Genomic DNA, 15,472 nt, shown 5'->3' with positions numbered 1-15,472 from the left:
CATGACATATAGAAGCCATGTTCACTGGTGATTTCTGTCGTTTTTCTTTCCAAGTAGTATAAAGTTACGGTTTTATTACACTGCTTAATATGGTGCAGGTGGTTGTGGTCTACAAATTTTTGTGTCCGCTCGCCTTGCGGCAATAAGCACTCATGATTATTACGCTGTAACCGTTTATTAAGTTTTGATTGATGCACTTCTTCATTTTACATGTTTCACAAGCTAGAAAGGACGCCAAGTTTATGGAATTCCCCTATTACATGACGGTGTAACATGATTTTCCGGGCCATATGGAGAAACATGTGCAATGTGTAGCATGGCAGAAATAAGTCGAACGTTTTTTCCAAGTTACCAAACTTCAATAAACTTTCAGGATTCAGCGTTGTAAACTTTCAGGATCTAGTCGAAGATTAGAATTATTTTTAAACCTAACTTACTTAATTATAGCGGTTGCATAAAACATTAGTGACCCTAGTGGGCGCTATATTTCCAGTGAACAGAGAAAACCATGTTCTTTGAGCCTTTCTTTTCCACGTTTTACCAGAAGAGGTTGGGTCCGTTCCGTGCTTGTTTCTAGCTCTTTTATTGGAACAAAATGGGTTCTTCAGAACTAGCATGCGTATATGCTGCGCTTATCTTGCATGATGATCAAGTGGAAATAACTTCCGAGAAAATTTCAACGCTTCTTAAGGCCGCTAACGTTGACGTCGATTCTTACTGGCCAGGCTTATTCGCAAAAGCTTTGAGCGGAGTAGATATTCAGAGCTTGTTGTGCAACGTAGGAGTTGGCAGTGGTGCTTCTGCTGCAAGCGCTGATAGCGGTGGTGCAGCTGCAGAAGAGGCAAAAGAAGAAGCGAAACAAGAAGCTAAAGAGGAATCGGAAGATGAATCCGACGATGACATGGGTTTCGGTCTGTTCGACTGAATAGGCCTAATGCCTAGCTGATACCGATAACTTCGGAACTTGCAACGCCCTAACTTGTTTTAAACTGGTGTTAATAAAGTAAAACCAGACCTAAAAGTGCTGTCTTTTTTAAAACAGGTCTCACTATAGGTGTTAGGCACAGATAGGGATTTTGCCATTTTACGGGCAACGTAGGTATGTAATTTTATGGAGGTATGTATCGATAAAATACAATTAGGATCAAGTCAAGCGCTTTTGCAAAAATCTTGGACCCAACTTAGACTCGCTTCGAATTCAGTCATCAGAGTAACTAAAAATTTTTATTAGTTCGCTCAGTTGCAACTTAAGTTGATCCGTTTAGCACAGATTTTATTATGTAACTGAATGGAAAATGAACACAATTTGCTCAATGAAAAAATTTATTGGTTTTAGGTGGAATGTGTAAGAACACAGACTACAAAGTGTCAAAAACTGAACGTTTTTGCAACACTAGTAATTGTTTCGAAGAAAACCATAACTTATGCATAATTTGACTCAATGCTTACAGGAGAGGAAAAGCTCTTGGCCGAAATATTTAATTTTTTCTAATTTGTGTTCAACTGCGTCGGAAGCCATATTAGGAAATACAGAATTAATGTTAAACAGTTGAAGAAAGAACACTTTCGTACGTGGTAGCATCAACTAGATCCTCAGATCTTTTAAGTTTGCGTTTACTAAAACAAATTCGCCTGGGTTACATTTCTGTTAAGATGATAACGTTAAAAGATTTGTACACATGTTGATGTGTCTTAAAGCGACATGTATGTGCATGAACGACTCCACATCATGTATTAGCAGCGATGACGTTTAAGAAGAATTCGGTTCCTATAAATCACCATTTCATCAATGAAAGCAGGTGTCAACATGTTCGATATCTACAAAACAAAACTGACGATCCTCTGCAGATCAAGCAAATTACCTTCTAAATTTTGTATAATATCAATCCAGCCATTTGTGTAATTTTTATCTATGTTTGCATTAGCACCTGTTCATGCTCATCGCATGCAATTACCACTTCAACTTGTTTTTGTCTATAAAAAAATTCATTCCGTGTTTTGCAAACTTTTTTCGTTAGCTTTGAAATTGTTCCTTGTGTGGTTGCTATTGATTTTGACAACTATTATGTAGATAATTCTGTGGAAGTAGTTTTTTGTCAAACCTTTTATCCCACAAGAATAATGAAACAATACGTTTTCGGAATGCTTACGATTTTGTTTAAGTGCAATTTTGCAAGTGATTTTCATTGATTTGTCAATAATGCAAGATAAAAACTGTGAATGTTAATTAATAAAGTGAACCCTTAATCGTGTTATTATGACATAACAGACTGCTTTTCTGTTCATGCAATTGTTGCGGTTGTATATATACTAAATACATCGAGTACCGAGAAACCTTTTAAGGCCCAATTGTTGTACTTTCACTATGGACTGGCGCTAGACCACGTTTTAAGAATGCTTCAACTCATCTCAATTCTAATACATAATGAAATCAATTTAACCGTTTGCATTTTGTGTTTTGTTTCTTGTAGAATTTTAAAGCAAGCAAGCATTTAGTCAGCCATTGATTTTAATAGTAGTTGACTTAACGTAGGAGTGCTCTGTAGATTTGCTGATAAAACCTACGTGAACGAATCGAACTGATACTTGAGTTGAAAATGGAGAAACAAAAAGTAAGTTACACATCGCTGTAGACAGGCTGCTAACTTTGTAGATTTTCATCGCAATCTTCTAATATTACTTAAAAAGTGAACCAGAGCTTTGTGGTTGGAACATTTTTCATACTTGTTTGTTGTTGGCACGTAAAATGGATAAATTTAAAAGAAGTCGAGTTAAATCGCATCTTAATATTTTTCATAATCAAATAATCAAGGTTACTTAGTGAATTTGACAATAGACTTAAATATCAATTCTTAACATCTCAATTTCTCTTGTAACGTTTTTGGTTTGTTTTTTAGGATGCTCTGATTCGAATTGTTGACTCCCTTCGGCACAAATACAATCAAGTATCAACCACAGAGGTGGAATTATCTTCTGAGCTGGACGTGTTAAAAGAATCCTATGAGTCGAACACAACCGATTTGTGTCATGAATTTGATAGGCTCACCGAGTGTCTGGAAGCTAAGAGGGAGAAAATGAAGCGACAAGTTTATGATGATTTTCACAGCAAAGAGGAAATACTTAAGGTAAGTTTTTCAACAGTTATAATTATGGAAACACTGACCAATTCTTCCAAATTGCAAGCGACTTAATAGTGTTTTTAATAGTTTTAAAATGATATGGATTCCTCAATTTTGTTTCTGTCTGAACACTGGGATTTCTCAGTAATACTTTTATCATATTGAGCTATTTTTATCATTTTGTTGTAAATTCTAATTCAAATCATCATAAAAAATTTGTAAAATGAAAATGAGAGCTGTCTAGGTTTGCAAAGATAATATCCTATGATCCTTACATGGCTGAATGATGCCATCACATTTTATCCCCCGACACAATTTGAATGCGGCAATTTCATTCTTTTATGCTTATTCATATCTACCGCATTGTAAGTATGTTTTGTCAATCAGTCTAAAATCCCAATAAAAACACAACAAGTAATTTTTGGTTGCTTCAAAATCCTTTGCATCCATCTCTATCTGATTCTGATTCTATCCCTAAAGTTTTCATATATGATTGTACTGTATTAGAACTACATCTGCTTTTTGTACAGTTTACTCTTTTTTAGCTCAGTTTATTAGAACATAATTTTTTTAGCAAGATGGTAACGACTGTTGCGTGCATTACGCATTTCTGAAAACAGAATCATAATTATCCATACATATATGTATGCTGTTTGGTGAAGAACGTAAATTAGAACGTAATTTTAAATTAGAAATTAGAAACGTAAATTAAACGTTCAGTTTATTAGAACGTAAATTTTTTAGCAAGATGGTAACAACTGTTGCGTGCATTACGCATTTCTGAAAACAGAATCATAATTATCCATACATAAATGCATGCTGTTTGGTAACAGAATCAGTTGAGAAATTATATGGATGCCCGTTCCGATGCTGATCAATTATTGGAAATGGCAAAAAAAGCTTTGGACATTGATAACCTCTCGCAGTTCAATCAGGTAGGATATGTACATACATATACAAAAGATTTGTTTTACCAAAGACTGAGATTAATGCGTTCAACATATATTTCCGATGTACTGTTTTTTTTGGCTGGATGATGGTCGAATTTAACATTTATTTGTCATTCAGACTGGTATTGCACACAGACATTGTATTTCATATACATTGCGCGCTCATTTTGAAGTATGACACGGATAAACATTATATTCTGGTCCACCAATGCTAGCATCTCATGTTTGCCTGAGTCATGCAATAGGTTATTATTTGGCAAACTTTTTTGGGCTTGTATCAACCTGTTCTTGATTGGTAGAGAGTTCACTGTTCATGCGGCTTTCAAACTTACTGCAATAACCATAGGTGTGCAACTTACTCTTTGCTAACTAATTTTTTTTTAAACTGATTAACTTGAAGCACCAGTCGCTTTTAGAACAGCTGAAAGTGTCAGTTTGTATATAAATAACAATATTGGTTTGATTAACTTCTTTGTGTGTAAAGTTTTTTTAGGAGAAATATATTTTATAATATTTCGTATATGTAATGCATATTATTACTGGCATTCTAGGTTGCTCTTTCCCTGAAAGAAAGGTATTTTTGTAGCTGGTGTATTTTGTAGTTGTGCAATGTGCATAGTCGATTGTTATTATAAACTAAATGTTTTAGCAAGTTATTTTGCAATTTTTTGCCGCCTGATTAAATGCTTGCAATTTCTGCATAATGGAACTGTAATAGAGCAAGACCAATCCATAGCAATCCTAATGCTTACTATCAAAAGAAAAAATATGGCATACATTTTTGAACCTATATGATATACATAAGGTGTATGTTACCCAAAAAGACATGATAGATGTCAAAATAAACCAATAATAATGTGGAAGTGTGTAAATAAGATTCTGCAATGTTCAATTATTCTGTCACAGTGCTGGTTGGGTTATAACAGGAAGATGATAAATAGAAAAAATTCAATTTTTTCAATGATGGCTGTTTAATTTGTAGGCTGTGGGTAAATTAAACACTTAGTCTGCTCGGTTTGGTTATAATGCCATTATGCTTAACTTAATTTAATTTATTCACAAGTAAAGCAAAGAAGTGTTGAGCGTGCGCACAACTTTTCGTTGATTTTTGATGATTTACCTTGTCGTTTAGTTGATCATCAGGGAGGTTGGTCAATTCAAGCTACGGACGATTCAAAGACGTTGGTTGGGTTGTCATGGGTTGAATTGACCTAGAACTTATTATCAGTAACATGCTAATGGGGATTAGCCTGCTTTAGTAAGATTTAGATCAAGCCCGCATTAGGATAGATAGAACATTAGGATAATACATATGTATATTAAGAGATTATGACGCCATAGGTTTTTACATACAAGCCTCTATGTTGGCATAAAATATTACAAGTTAATAAGATTTGTTTTGCAATGTTGTTCATGTAATTAACTGGGAAAAAATGTAAAACGTGGCCAAGTATTCTATATATATATAATTGGTTTAGTGTAATTTTGTGCAATATTATACTTTGGCCGTTGTAATTTTTTTTAAATCTGAGTACTTCGCAATTTTTTAAGCATGTTTAATGTTGTTGATGCTTGGTGTTAGTTTTAGATTATTATATAATACATTATGATAAGTGTGTGTATAACAATTGCTAATATTTTTCAGCCTATTATGATCAATCCATGTTTATTGCGACATAAGATATATTTTCCTTGCGTCAAAACAAATGCACTTTCCAGCCTGCATGCACTTCATGAAGTTGTTTCTATGAATTTTTCTAGAATTACTATGTCATCAATATTTCGATTGTCCGGAACGCCGTTTTTATCGGACTCTACTTGCCACTTGGTGGCTGATTTTACACGAGAAGAAAAAATACTTGAAAAGTTATCCTTTCTACCTGGTAATGTAATTTTGATTTTATGTGATTTCTATAGTAATGTGTATATTATATTGTATATTATACGTGTATGTATTATATTTAATTCTTTTCTTGTTTGTGGTGAGATTTACAAAATAGAGAAACTAAAAAATGTTTTTCCAGTGAAGTAGTAGGCAAATGTTTTAATTGTTCAAAGTTGTTTGGATGCCAAATAAACTATAAATGCATTTAAAGATTGATCTTTTGACAAGTACTTTTTGTGCCTATCTTCTGATAATCCTCTTAGTCTAAAACGAAATGTCAAAAATTTTAGTGCCCGGAACTCCGTTACTGAATGAAGAAGAATGCGTTTGCATCGACAACGAGCTTAAATTGAAGTGGGAGATGCCTCAGAGTTCGGAGGAGGATTCAATCCTGGCGGAAGATATTTGTCCTCGTCCTGTAGTTGATTTTTACGTCCTCCAACATCGACAAGTGAGCAGTGACCAGGGAAATCCTGACGTACCGTGGAAGACCGTCGAGAATGTTAAAGAAGCCGCCTACACATTGCCAGGTTTCTTGTGGTGGTTGTGAAACTGCAGTGGTTGTGAAACTTGTGGTGGTTGTGAAACTGCAGTGGTTTTCTCTTCTCATCTTGTTCTCTTCCTCAATAAATCAACATATGCTTGTTTCACTGTCAAATTCTATTTTTGTTGCTATTTTTAATAAGTTTTTTTTTGAAAGGTTTTAGAGACATTTTTAATTAAATGACTGTTTTCTGGCAAAAACACACTAATTTTAGAATTGAAAATAAATTTGCTAATCATGTAGTTTATCACTTATTTTCACAAATATCGTGACGAATAAGTTGACATTGAAAATATATATTTAATAGAATGTAAACATTTGGAATGTTGTTTTGTTTGCATTGTTTACTGTGATACCGATAATACATAAATGATCTTTATGCAGTTACAACAGATCATTTTAATATCATCAATAAATTAAAAAGACTAAAAGCACATTTTTTTCCAGGTATAATATTCTGCAAGTCGTTCATGCAAATAAAAGTGCAAGCGTGGAATAAGGCAGTAGGTGGCCAGTTCAGCGATGTCGTCACTCTTTCAACGAACGCATTTTCTTTCAAATTTGACGCAAGTGCATCTCATGGCAACCTGAAGGTGGTCGAACCTTGTATGGTAGAGTGGGACCCAACTGCAACCAAACGTAAGTCGAGTTCCTACGAAACCTGAAAGTTTACGACTCTTGTAAATCAACATACGAGTAATCCATTTTATTATTCAACGAACCCAAATTTGCCGGGAGAGTTTATTGCTCTTGATTCTCACAGTATCCAGCGCCTAAATTTGTCATTTTATCGGCAAATTATGTTAAAAATCCTTTGAATTTAACAAAACAAAGCCCCCAAAGCAATTTTACAAAATTTCCCTGCAAATTATTTTTTTGTCAAAATTACCAAAATCTGTGAAAAACAAAAGTGTAATCCATACCTAGACAAGTCAAAAAAGTTATCAAAAACAGACGAAGCAATATTGAATTCTAATGATTGATAAGTAGTAGTATTGCAACCGAATGGTAAATGGTAATGCTTGTTCTTCTACTATAGCTCAATTAACCTGTGCAGTGCTGTACGTACCATGGTTATGGTGGGTAGTGAATAACGTTGGAGGATTGTTAGTTGTGGAAAGGTGCAACTCCTGATCGGGGTCTGGAGTCAGTGTTGGCATTCCTAGGTCGAATTTAGTATCCGTAACATCTATAACTCTATACATTACTTTATTTCATACTTGTATATAGCAGTGTTCCCGAACCGACTGCTACCCGGTGTAAGGTTGCCCTTTATGTCTTGTCTTCCTTTCTAAGCACCATTTGCTGATCTGTGCTGATACTAGATGCTATTTTTTGAAAAATATTTCTTTGACAAAGTTCATTATCTGTTAGAAGTTTTGCTTATTCACTATGTTGTGCTGTTGTTCTGGACAGCTGTTGAAGCTAGAATTCGAAGCGCCAGTGGTAGACCAGGGTCTTCACCAAGCAAATCTGCATCGCCTAGTAAATTGAAATCGAAGGACAGGTTCATTGGCGAATCCTACACCATTCTCGGTATGTATTTGTCTGTGATTACTGTCTGTTATGGAGCACTATTTATCTGATGGTTAACGGTTCTAAGACGTCCCAACCAACAAGTGTGGGTTTAGTCGTACGTTGGTTGAATGGGGCATATTTTGTTACATCATCATTCGCAACAATTCCGGTGTTTTGATCGTATTTTTAATATACTTGCACAGGTTTTTTTTTTAAGGTTTGGTTTGGGTGACCGCTAAGTAGTTTTAAGAGACCGCAAGTGTTTCATTTAAATACCAAAAAATAGCCATATTTGCTTAAAGTCCAAATTTTGGGAAACCGCTGGTGAAATTTGGGGGACCGTTTCGGTCCCCCAAAACACCTTAAAAAAAACACTGTTAACTTGCATACAAGAATTTGTTGAATGTGGTTCGATTTAAAAGTTTCGACTTTTCATTTTGTGATGCAATAATGCGCTTTGTTCTATGGCCACCAATAAATGTATTGTGTGTGCTGCGCGATCGTTCTTTGCGGTTTGTGATTGGCCTAATGTCAGCGCGCTTTAAATAAACTTTCTTCAAGAGAAATATGCCATTAAGGGATTTAGTTAATTGGACATTAACACCATTCAACTAACGATTAATTATTACTGTTATTGCTATTAGCCGATTTGTTTTTGTATTTTCAATCAAACTTACACATGTGAGTCTCGTATTTAATCCTGATAATTTTTTTATCGTTTCACCAGTGTTGTAATTGTCATCGCAGGTGACGCAGCGATCGCAGACAGCGAAGTATACTTTGAAGTCACCCCCCACCCCGAGTGCAAGACATACAGCGTGGGAGTCACTTCCGGTTCGTTGAGCCGGTACGACCAACTTGGAAGGACGCCAAATTCCTGGTGTATCAGCGCCACCAAGTGGATACAGGTCATTGCCAAAATTAATGTCTATTTTTTTTATTGAATTAAGGAAAAATACACAAAACCTTGTCGCAGCAAAAATGTGATTTGAAGTAAAAATTTAAAACGAAAATTAAACACAAAATCGAAATATTTGACTAAAATTTCAATATTTTGTCACGTGCTTTACAGAACACATTTGTTGCAAAACATAATAACAAAATGAAAAATCTCGATCAAGCATCGCTTCCAAATGCGGTTGGAATCTACTACAATAGTCAACGCGGTAGCTGTCTATGACCGATTTCAAACAACTGCCTTAATTTTTATTCGAAATTGCTGCAAGAGTAGTCTCAGTTGCTTCAAACAATAATTCTCCGTATTTTCACCCATTTTATCCTGTTTTCCCACTAAATTCTGTTTTTTTCAGCTCTACTCGCCTTTTACAACGCCGAGACCAAGGAATGCCTGTACACGTTCAAACAAGTAAAATCTCTACTGCCTCTCGTGCCCGGCTTCTCTATATGGTGTGGCTCAATGGCGCTGCGCAGCGGATTGCAGGTTTCTCATTTTTATGATATTAATTTATGTCGTAAAACTCAATTCTTTTGGCGCATCATCAATAATTGCGCATATATAAAAATATTTTAGTTAGCTGTTTGACTTGTCTCTGACCATTCGACGTCACTTTTTGTAGCTTCCAAGCCTCGTGTTTGAGCCAAGGTTTTTCTGAAAATAAAACAGGCTTCAAAGTTATTAAGATTCACGGCCGGTTGACGTAGAAAATAAGAATAAATAAGAGTTAAGGGATTAATTATTTTTGCAAGTTACCATTATTTTTATGTTTGAATTAAACCTATTTCTAAAATGTTTCAGTAAAAAAAAATTTAGCAAAAAACTAAAATAAAATTAAAAATTACTTTAAGCTCGCAACAAATAACATTGAAATATCTATGTAACTAACAGCTGTTATTGCAATTTGTTAATGATTAATAAGCTTCCAGATTGTACCGTGCAACTTGCAGCAACGACTTAACAACTTCGGCAACTGCTTCTAACACGAGCTCGAGCTAACATGCGTGCAACATTGAAAGCAACATTTTCGTGTTTAAAATTTTCTTTTTTCAAAAGGTTCCGACTTGGGTCGATATACTTCCATCGCCAAAGAGCAAAAGTTTGTCTGTTGCGTCATCGGAATCTGCAAAAATCCCCGACGATCAACAGTGACGTCATGTCACTTTCGGCTGCTCAACCTGAAATAGTGCAATCATTTCCACTGGTTGTGCTTCTGTAAAATAATGCGATTGTGCTGTTTGTCGTTACGTTGCTGCTTATGTGCTTATCATTTTATGTAATGCATTGAACTTTCGTGTATGCTTGGTGATTTTTCAGTGTTATTTTGAACAGCTTATGATGTGCCAGTAGGCTACCGCACTTCTGTTATTCATGTTGGCGTTATACATAAATACATGAAACTTTGGTCGGCGTCGATTATAATTCCGAATTCTGTGTGGACTACAACATACTTGTGTTAAATTTTCTTGCAATCTGGAAATCAACTTACATGTTGAGGGACAGAAAGCTCATCTTTGCTGTTTCGCAGAATCCAACTTCACGATCGAAATTGTGGGATAAACTGCGTTTTAGTAACCAACATTAAATGTGAAGTCGTCATTGTTTTGGCTCGGACAGTGTTTTTTTCATTATATTAACATCATGCCGCCCAAGCTTGGGTGAAGTATTGAGGTTAACATACCAATGCGGACAGGACCGGTCTCAGCACGTGCGGGGACCCATGTAAGAACTGATGGCAGAGCCACTTAGCAATTTTAGATAACTCACTGTAATGATAATAATAACTTTAAAAAAAGTCAGCTGCCATCGAAGTTTTGCTTTGTGATTTATTTTCGCCAAAACATTCTCTTTCGAGTAAAAATTGAAACATAACACTGCGATTTGCGCAATATAAAAGATAAACTGTTATTTTCGTTGTGGTGTTAAGCAGGGCAGCGCGCAATCAACAGGTCATCGGTCTAAAATAAAAACCAAACCATTTTTTGTGCCTGAAATGTTGAATAGTAAAAGAAAAGCACAACTAACATGACCTCTGTCTAGCAAGCTGCAGTCCCAGTAAGGTGGTCTGTGACGATGGCAAAGACCGGTTGAACACAGGTCGTTTAACTGCAAAATATTACTGTAAGGAAATTTAATAAGACCCTTTAAGATAGCTGAAGGCCGTAATAACCCGAACGCTAACTTTTAAAACGGCTGCATTAAATGTGCAAGTAGAAAAGCCATTGTAAGATGCGAAGCGATCGAATCATTACTCCTTTTCACACAAAATTTGCATGATTTTTTATAACTTGGTAAACTTCCTCCTTGCTAGTTGCGCTGTGGTTACAGTTTCTCTTCGTAGCAAGGAAATACATCGCCTTCTTTTAAGTTTAGTTTGCGTATTTCTAGTTTTTGCGAATTTACCCTAACGTTATTTTAAATGTTGGATATCTAAGTATTGTATGATTAATTATAAAATACTATTAAGCGAAATATTTTGCAGAAATATTCCGAAAATTTCCATTAAATTCCCAATCAAACATGGGTGCTTTTCTTTTTGGGTTTATACGATTTATCGTTCTGAAATTGATTTTCCCTAATCATGCAAACTTAGTTGAACGAGTTCAACAGGCTACGTGGTTTCGTGATGATTGTAAAGCTAGGCTAATGGTTTGGCAAGTGCAAGGGTGTAGTTTTCAACTGAAAGAACAATTGATTTTAATTTTCGATAGTTGGGGGGCTATGCAGGAATACGTCTGACGTTTCCCATTTGGAACTTAATAGCAAGGGCCTAGAAATGACGCCTAGGGTTATCCCGGCTGAATTATGAGCCCCACCTTCTAAAGTTTAGAATCTAAACCTTTATCATCTCTGTCAGTCAGTTGTATATATTTATCATCAAACTTTGATTACTTTTTGGAAAAGCCTAAGTTACCGGTACCTATATTCCGTCTGCAGGTAAGCCAAGTTATAGGCTATTAGCCTACAGGCTCCAGGAGAACTATAGGCTACTCTACAGTTGCATGATGCAGGTTAGATTATTTAATCTGTCAGTAATAACAAAAGTAGGGCTAATCCATGGTGAAAAGTGTGGAACCTGCACGAGATTTATCAATATGCCTGAGTAGAAAATACAGCAGTTTTCAACCAAATTGTGTCTGCAAAGACACAATTTTTGGTGTGTTGAAGTTTATAGCCTACTGAAGCCTCAGCTCTTTGTTTATTTATTAAAAGATGAAACTGAAGAACTAAAAAACTAATACAAAAGATAAAACTAAAATAATTAAACTGCACTTGGAACCTTTATATGTAAATATTTATATTCTGATTCTTTTGACATTTTATGACATGATTTCATGATGCAAGAGCAGAAAGACTGAAGCTGATATTCAAGTCAGTGACGTAATGGTATTTTCTCCTTCGCCATGTCGGAGATATCCAGCTTGTCATGCAAATTTTTCATACAGGTGCATGTAGATAAAATTAAGTTAAGCGTGCATATTGATGAATCTCGATTGTGTAGCTGCCATACTTTCCAGTATGATCAATTCCGCATTTTTTCGAATAGTAGCCACAGCTACTATATTATACTTTTAATCATTTTATCGCGTCTCTTGTAATCAAGGATAGCTTCTATTTGTTAATCAGATCAATAGACAATCGGAGTCTTTTACTATATGCTGCTTATAATATAGCAGTCTTGTAATTAGCTAATCCTTCTTTTATAACAGTCTTTGTTTTGTTTTATTGTGTGTCGATCGAGAATAAGAGAATATCTATCGCAGAAGCTCATATGTGTGAGCGACTTTCAATAGAGTGTCATAACACTTAGCATCATTCGTTACGACTTCTAATCAAGGGTGGCTACTATTTTTTGTTTTCAATCATTTTGTGTGGCGTCCACTCAAGGAAATACATATGCACGCCGAATTTAGAACAAACAAACAAGTTAAATGTAGACAAACAAGCATGTTTGAAGTAGAAGCTAAGATCAATATAAACAAGAATTTCAAACTTCAATGCACACCATCAGCTGAAATTTGTGTGTTTACACACAAGATATCTTGTCGAAATCTGCCAAAATTTGCAGTTGCGGGCCTAAGCAATATATGCCAGCTTAGTAGCACATTAGGTTGCAGAGTTTGCTTTCGCCGAGATCTTGTGAGACTTTCACCGAGATCTTGTGGGTGCAGAAGCAAAATTTTCTGTATGCAGGTGTGCAAGGAAACAGCCTGTGCGCACTGCAATTTGTGGCCTATTATTTATTTTATATTTAATTGATGTGATATTATATAAGCTTTTTCATTTCTGCCTAAATAACACATAGTAAGATGGTCAAAGATACACTTGTTTTTGTATCGGGAAAGAAATGAGAATAAGAACGACTGCTAGAAGTGAAGAATAATTTATAATTAAATGACTTGTTGAATCCGAGTACATCATACTTACACACATACATGATCACTTCAATGAGAATATACTATACTAGGTTGAGTTTTAAGTACTTAGATATGATATCACAATATCATTAATGATGTCACTGATTCAGTTAGTCGACGAAGAACAACCTTTTGTAGAGAATTAGTATGAAGCAATAAAGAGCCAGACATCGATGCATAATAATAGAAAGGAACACCTGGCTATGTAATTTTTTGCTATTAACTGTATTTTGTTCGATGCTAACTTGATTGAAATAACACATACGCATATATGCTTTGTTGTGTTGTTGTTGCTATTAACTGTAAGGTGTGTATAGGGTGTATGTATTAACTGTGTATGTAGGGTGTTTGAAAGGCATGCTGTGTGTGAATGGTGCTCACATGTTATTAAAATATAAAGGCTATAAAGTGTTACCATGTGGATTTACAAAAGAGAGAGTGTTTATTATGTGACTATGCTTGGCACACATTTTCGGCATAGTATTTTTGAAAGACCATATGTAATATTTGTGAGTGGAACATACATTGTTGGCAATGGTGCTAGTTAACCACTAGATCTAGATCAGCCACGATACCGACTAAAAGTATTAAAAGGAGTCTCAAGCATAATTAGAAATAGTGACTATTTCACTGCGAGTTTATCATGCTCATGGTTAAAGATGGGCAGTTAGGTTAGGAGAAAGACGATGCAAAAAGTTGATTTGGGTATTTAAGGTTTTATTGGATTTAGATTAGAAGGTAGAGTTAGGTTAGGTTTAGATAACTATGTTATAAAATTTGAGTGCACAATTTTTTTCCGGTGAAATACTAGCAGTCTACAGACTGCGATAATTCCACTAACTAATGTGAGAATTGAATTTTGTTGATAATTTTGAGTTTCAAGATTAATTTTTAAAGTTTGCATGTATGTGTAAAGTTTGTATTTATGCATAAGATCCCAGATTTTTCAATTTCTGTCAAAAGATCTACACCCCCTTAACGCACTGGTATATAGAACACTCGTTCATTTTGAGGTGTTTACACTGGTAAATAGGAACAAGCATGCAAATATTTGATCAAAAGTTTCTTTAGTAATTAGCAATACAATGAAGTTATGATACATATATTTGATTTTTGTGTAAAACAGGCATACAGCTATGTGAATAAATGATACACAAATACTTTATGTAAATTTACACTGTTTAGTGATTATCAAAACATTGTTTAAGGTTTATGATTTGCACATGACGCCATCAGCCATGGTACATTAAGTCCACATAATTATTGGAAAATGAATAAACACTGATACGAAAGTACATGGTTTGGAGAGACTTGCCATTATTTCCCTTGATGCATTTTTGATTCAAACTGAAAGCAACTTAAGTTGCAATACGTTGCAATGCTTTAAAATGTATACATTTTGCTTTAAACTCTTGACACGTTGATTCGTATTGGTTCCTACCAGTAATTAGATATGATGATTTTGTTTTATTTATAGCATGTGCTCATGTAAAGCAGCAAGCTTTAGTAAATTGTATTTTTATATCTGAATGTCACCAGATTTGTTTGTTAAATGTAAAGAACGATATTGCTGCAAACAACTATCACAGTGTTGGCTGCGATTAGTTCATTTTGATGCTATTTCATGGTATGCAATCACAAACAGAAACGGCTCAAGTACCACCTACTTCCTGTTAAACTGTGTGCTTTTGCAAGGCCCATTGTAGAAACGTTTGCGCTGCACGATATTTATACTATCACTTTTTAAACAGTTTAGGTGCTTTTTGTCCTCTCACTTTCGCCCGCTTTCAATTCTTTTCTAAATATCGGAGCTGCCAAAATTTATTTTTATTGCCGTATATTTCTATTTGAATGCATTCTAAGCTGATTTCTTATTAGAATGGATTTAAAGCAAGATTAGTAAGCTGTAAGCAAGGTGTAGGTGTAGGTGTAGGTACTGCGTCACTTCACAAATTCCATTCACCTTCTGTTCTAGGTGAAAAATCTTTAATGAAATTAGGAAATTTTGAAGGGTTCTAGAAAGGTACTTAGTGTAACATGTAGGCAATTGTAGTATGAGCAATGCTTGTTGCAACTAGCAATA

General features: G+C 35.1%; 2 protein-coding genes across 3 annotated transcripts; both read left to right on the top strand.

The window, feature by feature from the left end:
* The first annotated feature begins 517 nt into the window (after positions 1–517).
* Positions 518–1,021, top strand: LOC143465029 (large ribosomal subunit protein P1-like). Its single transcript, XM_076963148.1, has one exon. It carries the CDS (start codon positions 596–598, stop codon positions 923–925), a length of 330 nt encoding a protein of 109 aa, XP_076819263.1. The 5' UTR covers positions 518–595; the 3' UTR covers positions 926–1,021.
* Positions 1,022–1,174: 153 nt separating this feature from the next.
* Positions 1,175–10,340, top strand: LOC143465028 (FSD1-like protein). Of its 2 annotated transcripts, XM_076963145.1 has the most exons (12): positions 1,175–2,612; positions 2,898–3,125; positions 3,953–4,054; positions 4,621–4,643; positions 5,831–5,952; positions 6,245–6,484; positions 6,946–7,137; positions 7,915–8,034; positions 8,764–8,924; positions 9,089–9,182; positions 9,327–9,457; positions 10,028–10,340. In XM_076963145.1, exons 1-12 carry the CDS (start codon positions 2,598–2,600, stop codon positions 10,121–10,123), a joined length of 1,524 nt encoding a protein of 507 aa, XP_076819260.1. In that variant the 5' UTR covers positions 1,175–2,597; the 3' UTR covers positions 10,124–10,340. The 2 variants fall into 2 exon arrangements, with proteins under 2 accessions (XP_076819260.1, XP_076819261.1); XM_076963146.1 differs by lacking the exons at positions 1,175–2,612; positions 4,621–4,643 and having other exon boundaries at positions 2,985–3,125; positions 10,028–10,339.
* The last annotated feature ends 5,132 nt before the right edge of the window (positions 10,341–15,472 follow it).

The sequence above is a fragment of the Clavelina lepadiformis genome, chromosome 7 (assembly GCF_947623445.1).
Source record: "Clavelina lepadiformis chromosome 7, kaClaLepa1.1, whole genome shotgun sequence".
In the NCBI taxonomy this organism is placed as follows: domain Eukaryota; kingdom Metazoa; phylum Chordata; class Ascidiacea; order Aplousobranchia; family Clavelinidae; genus Clavelina; species Clavelina lepadiformis.
Note: the sequence above shows the minus strand (reverse complement) of the source record. Positions and strands in the feature narration are given on the sequence as shown.

Coding starts and splice junctions, on each gene's coding strand:
- LOC143465028 (XM_076963145.1), top strand. Junction 6,485..6,945: donor AGCCGCCTACACATTGCCAG/GTTTCTTGTGGT, acceptor ATTTTTTTCCAG/GTATAATATTCTGCAAGTCG. Junction 8,925..9,088: donor GCGCCACCAAGTGGATACAG/GTCATTGCCAAA, acceptor CGTGCTTTACAG/AACACATTTGTTGCAAAACA.
- LOC143465029 (XM_076963148.1), top strand. CDS start 596: ATGGGTTCTTCAGAACTAGCATGCGTATATGCTGCGCTTATCTTGCAT.